The sequence below is a fragment of the Enhydra lutris genome, unplaced genomic scaffold, assembly GCF_002288905.1.
Source record: "Enhydra lutris kenyoni isolate GAN:26980312 unplaced genomic scaffold, ASM228890v2 scaffoldscaffold21, whole genome shotgun sequence".
NCBI classification, from domain to species: domain Eukaryota; kingdom Metazoa; phylum Chordata; class Mammalia; order Carnivora; family Mustelidae; genus Enhydra; species Enhydra lutris.
The window spans coordinates 36,351,776-36,371,595 of NW_019154105.1; the positions used below are offsets into that span (position 1 = coordinate 36,351,776).

At 39.1% G+C, this 19,820-nt stretch overlaps 1 protein-coding gene across 2 annotated transcripts in view; it reads right to left on the bottom strand.

The window, feature by feature from the left end:
* Positions 1 to 19,600, bottom strand: part of LOC111149143 (WD repeat domain 19) — a 96,525-nt gene extending 76,925 nt beyond the window's left edge. The window contains exons 1-6 of one of the 2 annotated variants that reach the window (XM_022506086.1): positions 19,488 to 19,600; positions 16,143 to 16,234; positions 15,770 to 15,835; positions 13,672 to 13,797; positions 5,515 to 5,630; positions 1,910 to 2,025 (exon numbers count right to left, since the gene is read on the bottom strand). In XM_022506086.1, coding sequence (XP_022361794.1) covers positions 1,910 to 2,025; positions 5,515 to 5,630; positions 13,672 to 13,797; positions 15,770 to 15,835; positions 16,143 to 16,234; positions 19,488 to 19,493 — 522 coding nt within the window. In that variant the 5' untranslated portion in view covers positions 19,494 to 19,600. Of the gene's footprint in view, positions 1 to 1,909; positions 2,026 to 5,514; positions 5,631 to 9,822; positions 9,885 to 13,671; positions 13,798 to 15,769; positions 15,836 to 16,142; positions 16,235 to 19,487 lie in introns of those variants that run through there. The other variant, XM_022506088.1, reaches the window with a different exon arrangement.
* Positions 19,601 to 19,820: the final 220 nt, after the last annotated feature.

Sequence of the window (19,820 nt, forward strand, 5' to 3'; positions counted from 1 at the left end):
CCCTATCTTCAGTAGGCCAATCTTGAACAAGCTATGAACAAGCTATAAGTTCTTCCTCCTACCTCTGTCCATGTCGTTTTGCTAGGGTTGAACAACAGACTGTTAAATGTCTTACGATATCCACTTAAACAAATTTCAGTAGGGTACACAATTACAGAGATGATATTTGCGGCTTCACTGGCAGCAGTGAAGTGTGACTATGTGACTAGGTTCTAGTGATATGGATAGAAAAAATAAATGCATCTTCTAGACGAGACCCTTTAAATATCTCTTGCACTCCACCTTCTTTCTCCTTTCCATGGAGGGGAAATGCAGATGTGGTGCGGGTAACTATGCAGAAGAGGACAAAACATCCTTGCAAAAGACAGAGCAATGTGATGGAAGGAACTTGGGACTGTGTAGCGCCTTGTGAAGCAGAGATGCACACATGATCTGCCCACCTGTCTCTGTTCCATGAGGAAGAGAAAGAGGAAAAACCACCCAAACTAGCATATTTTAAGAGCCCTTGTAATTTTGGAACACTCTGTTACAGCAATTTATCCTACACCTTGACTGATTCAGATTGTCTGTCTTTTAAAGGTTCATAATTCAACTTGCATTGATCTCCTCCATCTCAGATATTATGGGACTTGTAAGCTATACCAAAAGATATGGCAATCATTGTATAAGGTTGTGTGTGTTTTATCATGATTAGTTCTGTCTTCTTGAGAGTAGGAGCCTATGGTTGGCAGCTTCTAAGATGAGCCACAGTAATCCTCACCTTCTGTGTAATCCCCATTCCTAGCTGAATGTGGGCTGGACAGGACTCACGTCTACATAACAGAATATGGCAAAAATGATTTTGAGATCAGGTTATTTATTAAGAGATTGTGGCTTAAGTTTTAAGTGGCTGCTCTCCTTGTCTTACCACCTGCTATGTGGTGAGGCACTCTATGGAGAAATCATGTGGCAATGAAATTAGGTGGGGTTCTAATCAATGGCCAGAAAGGAACTGAGATCCTAAGCCTAACAACCGATAAGGAATTGAACTCTTGTCAAGAACCATGCGATTGAGCTTGGAAACAGACTTTTTTCCCAGTCAAGCCTTCAGATGAGACTCCAACCTTGACCAGGAAAATGCAGGCTTATGAGACGTTAAAGCAGCTAGGCTACATCTGCATTCCTCATCCATAAAAACTATAAAACAATAAATGTATATTGTTTTGAATCTGCTAGGTTTGGGGGGTAATTTGTGATGTAGCAATAGAGAACTAATACAGGACCATATTTCACATTTCTTCTTAAGTACATAGCACAGTGCCATATACCTAGAGGGTATTCAAAGAATTTGCTAGTCAGTATTGTCCTGGCAATACTAAGTCATATGCCAAGTGGTCCAAAGTAAAATTTATCCACTGGTGAGATTATGTAGTAGATACTGGCAATACAAATTACCTCAAGGAGCTGCTGAAGATCTATTCAATTGGGAAATTTGAACAGTAGTAAACTTTACTCCTAAAACTAAATTTAATAAGGATTAGCTTGGAAGCAATTTAACACACCAGTTAAAGGCATGGGCTTTAGAATCAGGCAGCCCAGACTCTGAGCCCAGTTATTAACATTTATGACTATACGCATATAAAATCAGAGTTATCTCACAAATATACAGCCTAGCTATAACCACAGAGCCAATAATTCATGCCAATACTAGGTAATGGCAAATGTACAAAGGAAGACATTTAGATAAAGGATTCCTAGGAAAGAAAAGTGTTCTAATACCTAAGAAGAACAGTTTTTGTTACTTTGGAAAGGAAGTTATTGCATACAGACCCCACACAGAGATTTTAAAATTTCACAGATTAGTTTGGTAGACAAACTTTATATCAGGGAAAATTTTGAATACACCAGACCAAAGATGATACGGAATTACCTGTCTTATCGTGTCACCTTCCTGATTGCTAACGGTAATCATTTTATCTTCACCACCTAAAGCAAGCAGATTTTCTGCATTCCAACATCCGCATGTGATTCTCTTAGTATGTTTTCCTGAAAAAGAGATGATTTTTGTACAGACACGTGGGTTTCTCAAAAAAATTAAAAGATCTGTGCTGTCAATCTAAAAGTCTAGGTAATAGGCCGTCGATATTAAACAGATAAGGAATGCAAAATCTCATCAAAGTAGTTAGTGTCTAAGCAACCTTACTTAAAAGTCATTACCAAGTTCTAAAGCAATATAACGGTCTTCAACTAGTTAGGTGGGTATGAGCACAGGCTCTAACATGAAGAGATACTCGGCTCCTGGACAAGTTTGTTGGCTTACCATATAACCAAACCATATAACAATAATGTCTTACCACGAGCACTAAATCCCAAGGCACTCAAGTTACTTTACTACACTCAGTTTTACAGCATGGTAGACACCTTGGTATAAACAGATTCAACATTCAGTTTGGGTTACTCATGTAAAACTAGAACACATTTAATTTCTGGTCATACTGAGGTGCAAATCTGAATGTACCTTTTTGAGACTGGCGTGGAGAACTGAGTCACTTAACTAGGAAGTGATACTGGACGGAAGCGATAAGTATCAGGAGACTTTCCCGCTGAGGAATCTAGCCAGTATAAACACTGTATTTTGGGGGTAAAAACATATACTTGACACCAGGTGCATTTGTTGAAGGTCCTAGGACAGATAAATCCTTGAGTCTCAAGATCCATTCTACAATGAGGAGTAGATTGGTTAAGTCTACATATTCTGGAGCTAGCCTGCCTGCATTTGAATCTCAGCTCTTCCACTGACCATAAACACTGGGTAAGCTACCTACCATTTCTATTCCTTAGTCACATATCCATAAACTGGGGATAATAGTAGGGCCTGTCTCATAGAATTGAGGATCAAATGAGTTCAGGCATTTGGAAGAGTGCCAAGCATACAGAAAGTGCTAGAGAAGTTTAGCTATTTTTTATATAGCTTTTTTTTATATATATACAGAAAGGGCTAGAGAAGTTTGCTGCTTTTTGAGAGCACAGACCACATTAATTTTATTCCTTCTTGCCCTTACAGAATTGAATACGGTACCTATACTGGAAGTAGGTTCTAAAGAAGTAGTTGTTAAGTGAGTAGACCCTGAGGCCAGAGTCCTGGTGTGTCAGAGGCTCAGGAGGAGGACAGTGTGGCTGGAGCAGAGGAAGGAAGAGGAGAGGAATCTGAGATGAAATCAGTTTGTAAGGCCAGGTCATGCGGGTGTTGGTTGGCCACTGTAAGGACCCTGGCTTTGACCCACTGGAAAGGACTGAGCAGAAAGCTCACTCTGGTCCCTAGCTTGAGAATATTTTATAATGGGGAAAGAGCTGGAGCAGGGAAACCAGTTCCGAGAGCACAGAAATGCACGTGGAAGATGTCCGAGGCTCACACACACTGGTAACAGGAGAGATGGTTGAGAACAGGCTAGATTCTGGAAATATCTGAAGCAAGAGCCTACAAGATTTTCTGGCAAATTAGAAGTGGAAGGTATGAGAAAGAGGAGAGTCAAGGAGGATTCTAAAGTGTTAGCCTCAAGATCTGAAAGGATGGGATGTCATCAACGGTGAGAGGAGTAGCTGTGGTTAAGAACGGTTTTAGAGATATGAAATTTGAAGTGTTTACTGGACATCTTGTCAGAAATGTTGAATAAGCAGTGGATACAGGAGTCTAGAGATAGGAAGAGATCAGTATGGAACTGGTCAGGATTTGGCTGGCATTTCAAATCAGGAGACTAGGGCACAAACGTGAAGGGACCATTCAGAGAAGACGCTGAAATGGAGAGTTTGGTGATCATAGATGAAGGGACTCGTGTCGTACTTTGCACTGGGCCCACAGAGATGCTCATTAGGAAGGGAAGAAGAGTGCACAAAGAAAGGTGGGAAAAAGCCAAAGACAAACTTCCTTCTATACCCCAGAAAGGGAGAAGAAAATCCCTTCTTCCCCCTTTCTGTATACCTCATGGCCTCTTTGTTTCTTCCAGGGCTCGGAACTCAGGTTAGCCTTAACATCAAGATCAGTTAACCTGTTTTGTGTGCCTACTTATAGTATTCTGGGCACTTTACACACACTGACTTATTTAAATAATATTAACTCACAGTTAATCTACTATGGTAACTGAAGTTTGAACCATGTTATTGGGAGACTGGCAGTATTTAATCAAACCGTAGTAAATGAATAATATAATATAATATAATATGTAAGAGTCACACAACATGAGAACTGCCTGTATGTGGTTTAGCTCAAGGGAGTAAATCAGTACAAGATGCAACAAGGTTAACAGATTTTAGTTACTGTGAGATGCTGGCAGCTCATGGTACCACGGAGGGGCTCTCTAGAGTGGAAAGCCTTGGATTTAGGAAAGTGAGTTATTTAAAAGGAAAAAAAGCAGAGCCACAAATCATAACCAACTCTGAGAAAGGCAGCTATATATTTAGCTAAAGGACCTAAGACATATAATTGACCTGAATAATCTCCTCAGGCCCATTTTATAATAAATGAGAAGAGACCCAATATTCATATTAAATACAAAGATCACCTATAAAATTATGTATATGTGACAAATACTTGACATAAAGTAATTATGCTTTGACAGATTATTTTCTTATATGTCAAGTGTCAGACTTTCTGGGGCCTGTAAGTTAACTGGTAGGGTGTTCCTACAGATGAAGGGGGATACGAAAAAATGCCTAACTGAGGTCAAATAGTCAACTTATGGTGAAAGTTGATTTTTATAACTCAAAATATTTTGTTTAGGTTTTCAAATGGATCAATGGCATTACCTTTTGGCGGGAGCACCAAAAATATAAATATTAAAGATATATATGTATGTGAAAAAAAATTGAAATAAATTATGTGTCCTTAATAGTATTCTGAGGGCACTCTTATCTCCAGAGTTTAATTCCTTCCTTAGCAATAAATTATAATTATTTGGCCACCTGGGTATAATTAAGCCTGCTAGTTTCACCATTCACCAGCAGGATGTTATGATAATTGAAAAGAATCGATGTGTTTCTTCTTAGGTGTTCAGAAGGCAGATGGTAAGTGACCAGAGACTGGGGGAATCAAAGAGTCTGAACCCAGGTCAAACAAAGAACAAACACCCTCTAGTCATATACCCTGAGGTTCAATATAACTCACAGGGCATACTCAATTGGTGTTTGGAGAGAATAAGAGGTCAGAATTAAGAATCTAAATATATTCTGACCAAAACAGTCACCAAATGTTTCAGTCCATCTACTAACATGCTGTCTATCCCATGTCCACAGGTACAATCTGCTGTTAATGTCCTGGTGTCCAAAGGCACAGGCTGACCTGCAACTATTCTGTGTGGCCTGGTAATTCTTCATAAACAGTGAAGAGGGATCTTGTAGTTTAGCTAGCTGTGAGGCTTACCCGGGGGAGTTTTACTGCTACACAATTTCCCTGGCGATATCAGAAAAATCTGAGGCATAAAACATTCCATTTATGTAAAGCATCTCAAATACAGAGCGGTGTTTCCAGCTATAACCTACCCAGTACAGGAATCTTTCGAGATGTCTGACGATTATAAATAAGCAAATTTCCTTTAACGGTTCCAACGGCCAGGAAACTTCCAATTTTTGACCAAAGAAGGAAAGACATTTGATCCCTGTAACGTTAAGATATAAATCACTAAAAAACTCACAATCATAATCTCCAGGTAGTTCTTTTAAAAAGTATTTCATGAATAATTTTAATATCTACTTAGAAACTGAAGTACAAAATTAGAACTTACTGCTTTAGGACAAAGACTAGGGCTAAAGGCATTTTGGAGAAGCTATAAGATGATGTTATGGTCAGTTAGACCTAACATACATATGTAATAAATACAAACTCTACTTCAGTCATGCTGGAACCTCAAAGGTCATAAAACGAGTCATGATGAGACAGTTTAGTCAGACTGATAGTTGTAAATGTGTAAAAATCTTAATGGATGATGATGCCACATGCTTTAACAACAACAACAACAACAACAAAGTAGGTTCCAGGGCGCCTGGATGGCTCAGTCGGTTAAGCATCCAACTCTTGATTTCGGCTTTGGTCGTGATCTCAGGGTTGTGAGATTGAGCCCCGCATTGGGCTTCACATTGGGCATGGAATGTGCTTAAGAGTCTCTCTCTCCCTCTCCCTCAGCTTTCCCCCAACCCCCGCTTAAAAAAACGAAATAAAAAAAAATGTGTTAAGTAGAGTCCTCTAACATATTACATTGGAAAAATCACTGAGAATTCATCACCTTAAATAGGACATATCTTTTCCAGCTCTGTCACTTTTTAAAGTTTTTATGTCAATTCCAAGTAGTTAAGAGTATAATATTAGTCTCAGGTGTGCAATACAGTGATTCAGCACTTCCATACATCACCCGGTGCTCATCATGACAACCACACTCCCCAATCCCCGTCACCACTCTCACCACCACCTGTCATCATCTCCCTTCTGGTAACCATCAGTTTGTTCTCATTAGATAACAGTGTTTCTTGTTTTGCCTCTTTTTTTTTCTTCCTTTGCTTGCTTTGTTTCTTAAATCCCACATAAGAGTAAAATCATATAGTGTTTGTCTTTCACTTGCTGACTTATTTCACTTAGCATTATACTCTAGCTCCACTGATGCTGCAAATGGAAAGATTTCTTTTTTATGGCTGAGTAATATTCCATCATCTATATGTGTGTATATATCTGTGCATATACCTATAGATATACACATATGTACACACACATGCATACATACATACTACATCTTCATCCAGTCATCAGTCAATGGACACTTGGGCTCTTTCCATAATTTGGCTATTGTTGATAATGCTGCATCAGGGTGCATGTATCCCTTCGAATTCATATTTTTATATTATTTGGGTGAGTATCTAGAGTAGTATGATTGAAGGACTGAAGGGTAGTTCTTTTTTAACGAAACTCCATACTGTTCTCCAGAGTGGCTGCACCAGTCTGCATTCCCACCGACAGTGCAAGATGGTTGCCCTCTCTCCACATCCTCGCCAACACCTATTGCTCTGTTTTTGATTTTAGCCATTCTGACAGGTGTGAGTGACAGATCCAGCCAAGCACCCCTATGGTGAATGATTTTTTTAAAATATATTGTTGGATTGGGTTTGCTAGTATTTTACTGAGAATTTTTGCATCCATGTTCTTCAAGGATATTGGCCAATAGTTCTCTTTTTTTTTTAGTGGAACCTTTATCTGGTTTTGGTATCAGGGTAGTGTTGGACTCATAGAATGAATTTGGAAGTTTTCTTTCCTTTTCTTATATATATATAAAATTTAGTTATTTGACACAGAGAGATACAATGAGAGGGAACACAAGCAGAGGGAGTGGGAGAGGGAGAAGCAGGCTTCCCACTGAGCAGGGAGCCTGGGGCTCGATCCCAGGACCCTGGGATCATGACCTGAGCTGAAGGCAGTCACTTAATAACTGAGCCACCCAAGCACCCCTATTTTTTGGAATAGTTTGAGAAGAGCCATTAACTCTTCTTTAACTGTTTTGTAGAATTCACCAGTGAAGTAATTTGATCGTGGACTTTTGTATGTTGTGAATTTTTTGATTACTGACTCAATTTCTTTGCTGGTTATTGGTATGTTCAAGTGTTCTATTTCACCTGTTTCAGTCTGGGTAATTCATTTGTTTCTAGGAATTTAATCATTTTTTCCAGGTTGTCCAATTTGTTGGCATATAGTTTTTCATAATATTCTCTTATAATTGTTTGTATTTCTGTTATGTTGGTTGTTATTTCTCCTCTCTCATTTGTGATTTTGTTTATTTGGGTCCTTTCTCTTTTCTTTTTGATAACTCTGGCTAGAGGTTTATCAATATTATTGATTTTTTTCCCACAGAACTGGCTCCTGGTTTCATTGATCTGTTCTATTGTTTAAGTTTCCAAATCCTTTATTTCTGCTCTAATCTTTATTATTTCCTTCTTTCTGCTAGCTTCAGGCTTCACTTTTTGTTCTTTTTCTAGCTCCTTTAGCTGTAAGGTTAGGTTGTTTATTTCAGATTTTTCTTGCTTCTTGAGGTAAGCTTCTTTGCTATATGTTTCCCTGTTAGGATTGCTTATGCTGCATCTCAAAGGTTTTGGACCATTGTGTTTTCATTTTCATTTGTTTCCATGTAGTTTTAAATTTCTTCTTTTATTTCTTAGATGAACCATTGTTTGGTAGCATGTTATTTAACTTCCATGTATTTGTGGTCTTTCCAGGTTTTTTCTTGTGGTTGACTTCTAGTTTCACAGTGTTGTGGTCAGAAAAGTTGCATGGTATGACTTCAATCTTCTATTTGTTGAGGCCTATTTTGTGACCTAATATGTGATCTCCATTCTGGAGAATGTTCCATATGCACTTAGAAAGAGTGTGTATTCTGGGGCACCTTGGTGGCTCAATCAGTTAAGCAAGCAACTCTTGATTTTGGCTTAGGTCATGATCTCAGGTTTGTGAGATTGAGCCCTGTGTTGGGCTCATCCACTGAGCGTGGGGTCTGCTTAAGATTCCCTCTCTCTCTTAAAAAAAAAAAAAAAAGGAAAGAAAGAATGTGTATTCTGCTGTTTTAGGATGAATGTTCCAAATATATGTTAAGTCCATCTGGTCCAGTATGTCATCAAGGCCATAAATTCCTTGTTGATTTTCTGTTTAGATGTTCTGTCCATTGATGTAAGTGGGGTGTTGAAGTCCCCTATGATTATTGTATTATTGATTAGTTCCCTTATGTTTGTTATTGTTTTATATATGTGGGTGCTCCTGTGCCAGGTGCTTAAATATTTATAATTGTTGTATCTCCTTGTCCCTTTTATTATTCTATAGTGTTCTTCTTTGTCTTTTGTTATAGTCTTCATGTTAAAGTTTGTCCAATACAAGTACTGCTCCTCTGGACATCCATTTCTCTTGACATCCATTTGCATGATGTTTCTCTATCCCCCTCACTTTCAATCTGCAGGTGTCTTCAGGTCTAAAATGAATCTCTTGTAGGCAGCATATAGATGGGTCTTACTTTTTTTTTTTTTTTTACATGCACTCTGCTCTTGTGTTTTAGCTGTTCTATCCTCCAGTCATCTGCAGAAGCTCTCCTTGCTTGCTGTATGCAATGTTTGGCTCCTGATCTGAATGTGGTGAGTTTTAACTAGGTGTGCTTTTTCTGATTATGAAATGAGACCCGTCACCACCTCCACCAGAACTAAGACCCTGCAACACTCTCTGGCTGGGAAACATGGTGTAGGCCGGGGTTTGTGCTGGTCTTGCTGGTCTGGTACACTGGGACTGAGGTAAGCATCACTGAGAAAAGCAGTTCCACCAAAGCACAGGGAGTGCTTAGTGTAAGCAAGTTAGGCGGCCAGTTTCCACACTGCACTGCTTCTGCAGGTGGCTCTGTGTTTATGCTGAGCAGCAGGAGAGGGAAATGTGCTGACCTGCTCCTTTGTTCCTGGGGAGGTGTCTCCATGAATAATATCACTCAGGGACATGTTCTGAGAAGAGCAAATAATATCCCCATTTTGTACCCCGGGGTCTCTTGAGATGTTGTTTCCATGCTGTACATCCCTGTCATCTCACCAGGAGTGTGGCAGTACCTATCTATCCTAGCCAAGCCCAGTGACATTGAACACTCCAGGCTTTATGCCCCACTGGTTGCAAGAATTCATGAAATTCAGACCCTCTCACTTTCCAGGCCAAAGGCTTTGGGGAAATGTTCTACATCTGTGTTCCCCTGTGTGCTCCGCTCTCTGTTGCCCTTCTCTGCAACCATGGCTCCTTCCCCTCCACAGCAGCCAGGATCTGTTTCTTCACCATGCCTCCACACTTCTTACCTTCTTTAGTATGGTCTCTTCTCTCCCTTTAGTTGTAGAGTTTGTCCCGTCAGTCTTCTGGTTGACTTCTGGGGTATTTGGGATGATTTGATAGTTATTGAGCTGTATTTGTAGGAGGAGATGAGCCTAGGGTTCTCCTACTCCACTGCCGTCTTCCCGTCTCTCCCACCTCTGTCACTATTAAGATTAGCTCACTCAGAAAGAGGTAGAAAGCACATTTGTCTACCACCAGTTCTTAAGTACATTCTAAGACCTACTAGTTGAACTTTTTTTTTTTTTAAAGATTTTTTTTTTAAATTTATTTGACAGACAGAGATCACAAGTAGGCAGAGAAGCAGGCAGAGAGAGAGGAGGAAGCAGGCTCCCTGCTGAGCAGAGAGCCCGATGCAGGGCTCGATCCCAGGACCCTGGCATCATGACCTGAGCTGAAGGTAGAGGCTTTAACCCACTGAGCCATCCAGGCGCCCCTACTGGTTGAACTTTTATATAGTTCTCTATTAAATGGAATCAGGACTCCAGGGAAATCGGACTCCTAGCTCATTCTCTAAATGGAGGGAAAAAATCACAATGGGTATAGAAAAGTGGTTGCGAAAATCCAATCCCAAGACCAATAGCATCACTTGGGAACTTTAGAAATGCCAGTTCTCTGATCCCACCCTAGCCCTTCAGAATGAGAAACTCTGAGGGTGGCACCCACCCATCTGTGTTTCAATAAGCACTTTGATACAGCTAAAGTTTGAGAACCACTGATAAATCATTTACTGTTTACAGAAAGCAACGCTGCCCTCAAGAAAGCTGATAATATGGAAGACCAAAATTTCACTTAAAGTATAAGAGAAGTTTGGTTGCAACAACAATATTCATAATATTCAGTTGAATATGAATAACATATTCAGTTAGAAAATTATTTCTAATAAGTACTAATATCCCAGGCTGCTGGGTTTAATTTATAAAGTGCATGTTTTTAAAAGACCAATATGCTTGTTTCTCTATCTGTTTGAGCAGGTGTGACAGCCATGAGAATACGCCTCTTAGGTCTCTAGCTATGGAAAGTGTAACTGATGAAGGCCTCCACTGGAATCCACCACTTTGACGTGCTAGGGCCATGCCTTCCCGTGGGCTGTTCCCAGACAGTAACTGAGTGGGCAGGGATACTATTGAGGCCCATTTCTGGGAAACACAGGGTTCCACTGATGGGTACCTCTGGCTTAAAGTCTCCTCAGAGGCCTAGTTGAACTTAGAACTGGGCTACAGTATAAGATGCTTCTACCCAATGTTTCTTCCTTCCCTCTCCCCTTTACAAGGATCAGACATGCACTGTGGTCTGATGGCTTTTCTAACCTGCCCCCTCTATGTTACCTCAGAGGCATTTCCTATAATAAATCTCACATGCTCAATCCTATTTGAGATTGAGAAAACATGAACAGAAAGAATTGTGAGCAAGATAAATAGCACCAGAGAGAGGAGGAACTGTGTGAGAAGCACAAATCGTGATCAGCACCAGCGGTCACACTGAATAAGAGCAGAGTGACAACAGTCCATTCCATAGTCTATCATTACTAACAGTCACATGACAACCAACTAGAAAAGGAGTTAAACAGTGTGTTCCAAGAAGATCAAGTAACCAAATATCCTCAAAAGAAGAACCAGCTGAACAGACTCCATCTTCCTTTTCTTCAGAGAAAAGGCCTCTAGAAGGCCCTACAAATTACTGTAAGATGCTATGGCACATTTAAGTTCCCAGTAATGCTTGCAGATCAGGATAATATATAGGAATTACACGTACTTTTGGCCAAGTTAAACTAAAAGAATATACTTTTCAAGGGAAATGCACATGGCAAAAAAAAAAAAAAAAAAAGCAACCTGTATGAAAGGCACAGGCTTGAGAGAGTCTTGCTGATAAGACAAATGAAGATCAATTAGGAAAGAAGCTGGGTAGGGTGACCAATACTCAGGTCTGAATGGCCATGGGAGAAGGAACCATGCCCATAAGTCAACCACAAATTAATTGGCTGATGAATGCGATGCTGTATTTAGTGTTTTCTCTGGAAAGACTGCTGTACTCCAGTGACATAACTCTTATAAGTCTAAGGAGGATCAAGGGAAGTACCACTATAATTCTAAGAAGTTATAAAAATACATGCAGTAAAAACTAATCCACTTAATCCATTGTGTTACCATAATAATTTAAGATAGTTAAGTGACATCGTAGTAAGTTTTGCAATGATTATATTTGAATACACTTTGTGTATTATTTAAGATGTTCAAAGGGCTCAAAAGAATAAATTCCAATTAAATTTCTAAATGGAATTTAAGTTTTTCAAGGAAGTTTGTTTGCCAAATGAATATATTAAAGAAAAACTGATATTCAAAATCGTGTTTAAGTATCTTAGTATAATATTGACCTTTAAATTAAAAAACAAATATGAAAAAAAAAAAACAAATATGGGGGTGCGACTTTGTATATACAAAATTCCTTTAGGTATTAAATATTAATATAAACTAATAATTAATTGGTTCCACCTCAATAATTACAATAACATCTACCATTCATTCAGTTCCTAGTTTCATGCCTGGCCATGACGCACAATTAAACGTCCCAACAACTCTGAGATGATGTGAGGAAATGGATCTGTGGGAAGCTAGACAGCAGAGGCAGATATACACCAGTCTGAGACACCTTGGATTAATTATGCATTTTTCCCTGGGTGAGCACGTGTTCTCGCTGATGCTGAATTTGGTTCAAGAACCAGTATTTGATGTTTATAAATATTCTTTTTGAACTGAAGAGCAGAGTACGTAAAATCTTTCTAAAAAGTGACATATACCCAAAGTGCAAAAGGACAGAGCAAGAAATGAAGATTCTCAAGCCCGGCAAGACTTCACGGTGGGTGGGCAGTATTACCCGTGAGTGCACGCCTCATGCGTCAATCTGGAGGGTTAAGGGAAACAACACTAAGGTCATCTTTGGTCCTGTTCTGCATGGCCACCTGGCTTTCTCTGGGTTGTTACTCCTTGGCAAACTGGAAATTTACAGTCTTATCTTTCAACATGTGTGTGGCCTATCTGCAGGTCATGTGACACCATGAGGCAGATATTATTACACACATTCCATAGAGATGAAGAAACTGAGGTCTAGAGAGAGGTAAAGCTACTTGTTCAAGGTTGAATGGCCAAGTTTTAGTTGTAAATAAATGTTTCTATTTCGTATGTTAAAGTGGTTTCTATTTTAGCAGAGATCTGTAATTTCTTCTGTTTGCCAGTATATTTTCCATTTGGGAACTGTCCCACCTTTACCCCACTCTTCACCTGCTGGGATTTTTAATCCCATGGCCCTGTCGACCCTACTCAGAGGCCTTTTGAGTAACCGAGTGGACACGGATAAGGTGATGGGGATATGCTCTCTTCGGTGTAACTTGCTGTGAAGATAAGCCAATAGTTGGCAGCAGCATAGAGTCTGACTTAGAATAAAGTCAATACAGAGAAAGGAAGAGCTCAGAGATGGAGAGTCTTGACTGCATCCCTAGAACCCCTAAATCCAGCAATGCCTGAGGCCAATCCCATTTCCAGAATTTTCCATATGTTTTGTCTCATCTTTGGACATTTTAGTCTGTTCCAGCGAAAGCAAATTTTAAGAAGCTACTTATATTTTACAATCCTAACAATTTATTCTAATTAATTGGGCAAAATCAATAGGATTATATGTAACAATAAAAAAAAGAAATAAACTTTCTTTCATGGGAAAGCATCTCACAAACACATCTTTATAATAATAGCAGTAAGCATTGTTAGCATCAGACCTACAAATAATATTTATAAGTGAAGATTTAAAATAAAAGTTATTCTTACCTCATACCACTGTCTAACTGGCTGGTTTTATTTGTGTTGGCATCCCATAGATAAATGCAACTAGATTTCTCAGCAATCACTGCTAGGATATCTCCATCTTTGTCCCAATCCATAGCAACACAGTTACTTTTTAAAAAGAAAGCAAAATATCACTATACATTTTCTTCAAGTAAGGGAAAGAAATTTAAATGCCTATTTACAATTTTTATCTACAATAAGATCATCCAATTTTGAGTAGGTCATAAACTTCCTAAAGTGAGAACTACAACTCACTATTCACTGCTTAGATAACACTAAATTTTTTTTTTTTTTTTTTTTTTTTTGAGAAAGAGAGTGTGCAAACAGGGAAGGGAGGGGACACAGGGAGAGAGAATCTTAAGCAGATTCCACACTGAGCATGGAGCCCGATGTGGGGCTCCATCCCATGACCCTGAGATCATGACCTGAGCTGAAACCAAGAGTCGAATGCTTAACCAACTGAGCCATCCAGGTGCCCCCACCAAGTTAAATATTTTATTGTTGTTGAGGGAATGGGAAAAAATTTTAATTCTATTTTAAATATCATTTATATACACTACACTAAATATAATTATACCTAGTAAGTTAGCAGATTTTCTTAGATCCTATAAAGAACTTGGTCTTTTGGTAAAACAAACCCATAGAGCACCTCTACAAAGGAATCACATTGGAATCAAGAGGTAATTTGTTTGACCAAGTGCTGAAAGGTTATTTCAGATTTACAAAGAGAAAAAGAAGGTACTGATAAAAAATGAGTTTCATCTAGTTAATTTGTGTATAAAACAGATCATGGCTGGGTAGATATGGGATTGTAAATAATAGAAAACCTAGATTACACATGTTATTTCATTTTATAGCATCTTGCCATAATAAATTAAGAGTGATTCAACTAAAATGACTTAAGAGTTATAAATAGGAAATGCTTTTTAAATATGATATTGTTTAAAATTATTTCAAAGAGCTTATTATAAATCAAAAACTTCCTTGAGGATTAACTTTTTCTCCTCTGATGTTATTTTTCACTTTGAGACTCTGCTCTGGGATATTGGCTAAGCCAAACTCAGATTAATAAGACAATAAACTAAGACAACTGGGAGTTACTTTGGTCATTTTTTTTTTTTCGAAATGTTAAAATATGTTTGGGGATCTTCGTTTTCTCTAGTATTTTCAGACCCTACTTAGAAGTCCTTCTCCCCATCTTCCTCCACCCCCCACTGCTGGCTGCCTAAAGCACACACTCTCTCTTTAAAAAAAAAAAAAAAAAAAAAAAAGTTTAACAATGACATAGGGGCACCTGGGTGGCTCAGTTAGTTAAGCATCTGCATTTGGCTCAGGTCATGATCCCAGGGTCCTGGGATCAAGCCCTGCATTGGGTTCCCTGCTCAGCAGGGAGCCTGCTTCTCCCTCTGCCTCCTGCTCCCCCTGCTTGTGCTCACTCTTTCTCTGACAAATAAATAAAATCTAAAAAAAAAGTTTAAAATGTATGGTGAAAGCAACTATTTTCCAACAATTTACGAGAGGAAACAGTACAGTGATGTGGGCTTATCTTTTCTGCCTATGCACAAAATAAGGCTTGTTTATAATTAAGTAAGAATCTTTCATATAGATTTATTTATAATTCTACCTTAAAGCTTCCCTGCAAGAGTACAGAGATTATAAATATCAACTCTAATGCATATGCTATATGTCTACATATTTCACTAACAACTTATGTATAAAACAACAAATCCCTGGGGTGCCTGGGAGGTGTATTCAGTTGGTTTTGGCTCAGGTCGAGATCTCAGGGATGGGAGACGGAGGAGCCCCACCTCGGGCTCCGTGCTGAGCATAGAGTTGGCTTGGGATTCCCTCTCCTTTTCCCTCTGCCCCTCCTGCTTATGTTCTATCTCTAAAAATAAGTAAATGAATATTAAAAAAACAAACAAAACAAATCCCTTTGCAAAGGAAGAAAGCAAAAGAAGAGATAGATTATATATGAGTTGTAAAATTCTATTTGATTACAGCTTTAAGGCAATAATACTTTTTTTAATCTTTTAGGAAAGAAAGCTTGAAAAAGCTTTCGATCTACCTCTGTACTTACCCAGGTAAGTTGATTTCACTTTTTTTTTGACCATGGCGATCAAAGATTTTCACAATATGATCGGCTCTAAAAGTAATTAGAACATAAAAATATAATTTGAGTGTTTCTTCTTATAAATGTATATTAAAAAATTAAGCTGACATCTAAGTAATTTCAGTGTTCTCTCATGACAGTTTCATAATTTGTATCTACAAAGTTATTACCAGGGAAAAGATTTTATGAACTGTGATATTAGTGGAAGTGAATGTATCATTTTTCCCACTATACAACCATCACACAAGAACTTCTACTAAATAAATGGCGTGGTTATGCAGGCATACAACGGTTGCCTGAAGTCAAGATGATTGACTTAAAATACTCACTGATATCTTACCCTGTTACTGCAAGGTAGTTTCCTGATGTTTTTTGCCAAGTGAACTGTATTGGTGTGCCAAGCCAAGTCTTTTCCAGCAGTGAGAAAACACGCTAAAAAGATAAAAGTAATTTTTATATTTTCCAAACATACAATTTAAGGGTTGATCAAAGATATCAAAACGTGATCTTGAAAACAGTAGGGTTCAAGATGGCAAAAGCTTATTATTAGAGCTTATCTGGAAAAAGTCAATAACGTAACAGACAAAATGACTAACTGGATCAACCAATCAACAAACTTCTACAATCTAGTTGTTTGTATGGACAAACAAAAAACTTTGTATGAAGTATGGGCCTCAATACACAGGTAAGCATTTATTATAAATATATTATAAATATATTGTTATAATATAAAATTTATAATGTTATATAAATATTACAAATTTTGGTTTTAAATGTTTTTGAATATTTTAGAAAAATTACAGTTTTAATATTTTATATGCTAAAGTAAAATAATTTAAACTCGAATTCAGCTAATAATCAGTAGCATGGACTTATAAAAATTTTTTATTTAAATTCAGTTAATTAACATAAAGTGTATTATTAGTTTCAGAGATAGAGGTCAGAGATTCATCAGTCTTATATAATACCTAGTGCTCATTACAGCACGTGCCCTCTTTAATGTCCATCGCCCTATGTTCCCTATGATTGAGAGTCTCTTATGGTTTGTCTCCCTCTCTGGTTTCGTCGTGTTTTTCTTTTTTTCCCCACTCTTCCCCTATGATCCTGTTTTGTTTCTTAAATTCCACAAGTGAGTGAAATCATATAATTGTCTTTCTCTTATTGTGCATAGCATAATACACTCTAGCTCCACCCATGTTGTTGCAAATGGCAAGATTTCATTTTTTTGATGGCTGAATAATATTCCATTGTGTGTATGTGTACATACATACATATATATATTTCTTTATCCATTCATCTATTGATGGACATCTGAACTCTTTCTGTGTTTGGCTATTGTGGACATTGCTGCTATAAACATGGGGGAATAGCATGGATTTTTTATTTGTATTTTTTTTATTTTTAAAGATTATATTTATTTATTTGACAGACAGAGATCACAAGTAGGCAGAGAAGCAGGCAGAGAGAGAGGAGGAAGCAGGCTCCCTGCTGAGCAGAGAGCCCGATGCGGGGCTCGATCCCAGGACCGAAGGCAGAGGCTTTAACCCACTGAGCCACCCAGGCACCCCAATAGCATGCATTTTTTAGATTAAACTTAATAAAACTACCATTTAAAACATCTTAACCATGATAAAAATATAAATACTTCACTCAAAATTTTCTCCCTTTACCCATTAGTTATATTTACTTAATCATTAAGTGTTTAATTTAGCTATTGAGTGGACAGTCTATCAACTGAAAAGCCTTTCTTTTCACTCAGTCCAGAACTGGGGTATCCAATTCGGAAGCCGCAAAACAAAGCTGGACTTGAAATTTTATTGAGGGCTTGAAATGTAGGTAGTCTGAATTCATATGTGTTGTAAATGTAGACTACACATGCCTTTCAAGGAATATAAAAAAATGTAAACTATTCCATTGATAATATTTTATACTGATTACATATTGAGATAATATTTTGGAAATACTGGATAAAACAAAATAGTATTTAAATTAATCTTACCTGTTTCTTTTCGAACATTTTAATGTGGCTACTAAAAATTTTAAATTACATTGGCTCACAGGAGATTTACATCAAACAATATTGATCTAGAACAATTAAGTACAGCCTGAATGAAAAAATTTAGATTTTAATATTAGGTTAAATTATAAACATATCTAGGCACATGACGTTTACACAGTACTACAGGAGGCTTGACAATCTGAGTGGCCACACAAAACTGATCCAATGCTTGAAATTAAACACCAAGGGGCACCTGGCTAAGTGTCAGGCTCTTGATTTCTGCTCAGGTCATGCTCTCAGGGTTCTGAAATTGAGCCCTGCACTCAGCAGGGAGTGTGCCTGAGATTTTCTCTCCCCCTCCTTCCTTGCCCCTCTCCCTGCTCACCCATGTTCTCTTTCTAAAAATCATCAATCATTTTTTTAATTAAACACCAATCAATAAGAATTCGGTATGTTAAGTAGATGAAATCCACCTCTATGGGAAGGAGTGTTCTATAATCAGTGCATTTTGTGGAGCTTGAAAACACTTTGAAGGCATGGGGATAAAAAAGCACAAAGGCATCTTTTGCAGTTTTGTGACCACAATGACGCTGGAACCCCCTTCATGCAAGTGAGGGATCCTTAAACTTAAATTTCATTAGCTTCGTGGTAGACCTCTCCTGGCTGTGATCTTACGTATCTTTCTTCTGTGGAGTTACATTTACATGCTCCGTACACACTACAATCAAAGAGTGTAGCTTCACAACCAGAAAACCAAGGTTTGAATTTTGCTTTTTACTTCTCAGCTGTAGGGCTTAAAACACGTCGCTTAAATGGCCTCAAGCACAAAATTCTCAATTGTAAACCAAGAATAATTATCTCCTTCATTCTGATATTTCATAAATTGTGCAGTGTTTTTTGAAATGTTATGATTACCGGTCTGTCAATTCCAATTTCCATGCTAAGAGCCAGGAGGAATCATTAGGACTTAATTTTTAAATTGAACTGTCGTTTCTTTGCCAGATCAGGGCAGAGAGCTATTGCTGTCGTAAAGCAGAGGGTTTTGGAAATGAGCTGCAGCCAGTGACCCGGGATGGGGTTCACCAGAAGCCCAAGTGTAGGAACGGTGCGTGCCGAAGATGCTGCTCTCGAGCGGACCTGCGTGTTCAAGTGCAGATTTCTCCGCGAATTATGTACATTAGCCACTGAGTGATTTGTACATTCAAGTAGTCACAGGCCATACAATTTGACATTATCCTTTCGGAAGGTTTTCACTCTGTTTATGGCTGAGCAGCCGCGCAGCTTGCCAGGGGCTCAGAGACAGGGAAAGCAGCAGCTCTGATGCAGTCAATTTCGCTGCGACCCTCCAAGCATACCGCTCTCTCCGCGGTGCGAAGTTCAGGGGGCTTTCTGACCCACTCCGCTCATTTCAAGCAGTGCCTTCAACTCCGTTCGCGGTCCCAGAAATGAGGCCTCTCTCTCCGCCTTCTCCTCCTCTCCAATTTTCTTTCTTTTCCCCTCCTTCCTTCAACTTCGCCCCCGCTTTTCCCCCTCCCCGGCCACCCAGCTGTCTTCCCCATTCCTAACGCACTCTGGAGGGGTGGGGTGGGGGCACAGGCCCCTATCCTCAAACTCATGCTCAGCGGGCTACGAGCCAGTGGTCGCGTTTTCCCGCCTCCCCATCCCCCGAGTTTGTAAGTTATTTACCTTCATCTCAAGGCTCGAGAGGCCGCGCGATGTAGCAAATGCGCAGGCGCACCTGGTCTGCACCAAAAGGGCTAACGCGTTCCCGTCACCCAGGAGACCGCGCGAGCAGTGACCAATCAGCGAACAGCAGCTGAAGGGCGGTGCTTCGCAGGAGCCTCCGCAGGGGAGGGCGGGAGGCAGGGGACCTGGAATCACGTGACGCTGTCAGCGTTAGGCCCCGAAAGATTGCGCGTCTGGAGGCCCTGCTGCGCCCTTGCTTCCTGGTTGGGCTCTGATTGGATGAGCGAGGGACTCGCCCGAGAGAGGTGGGCTCTATGAGCCCGGAAAGGCGCC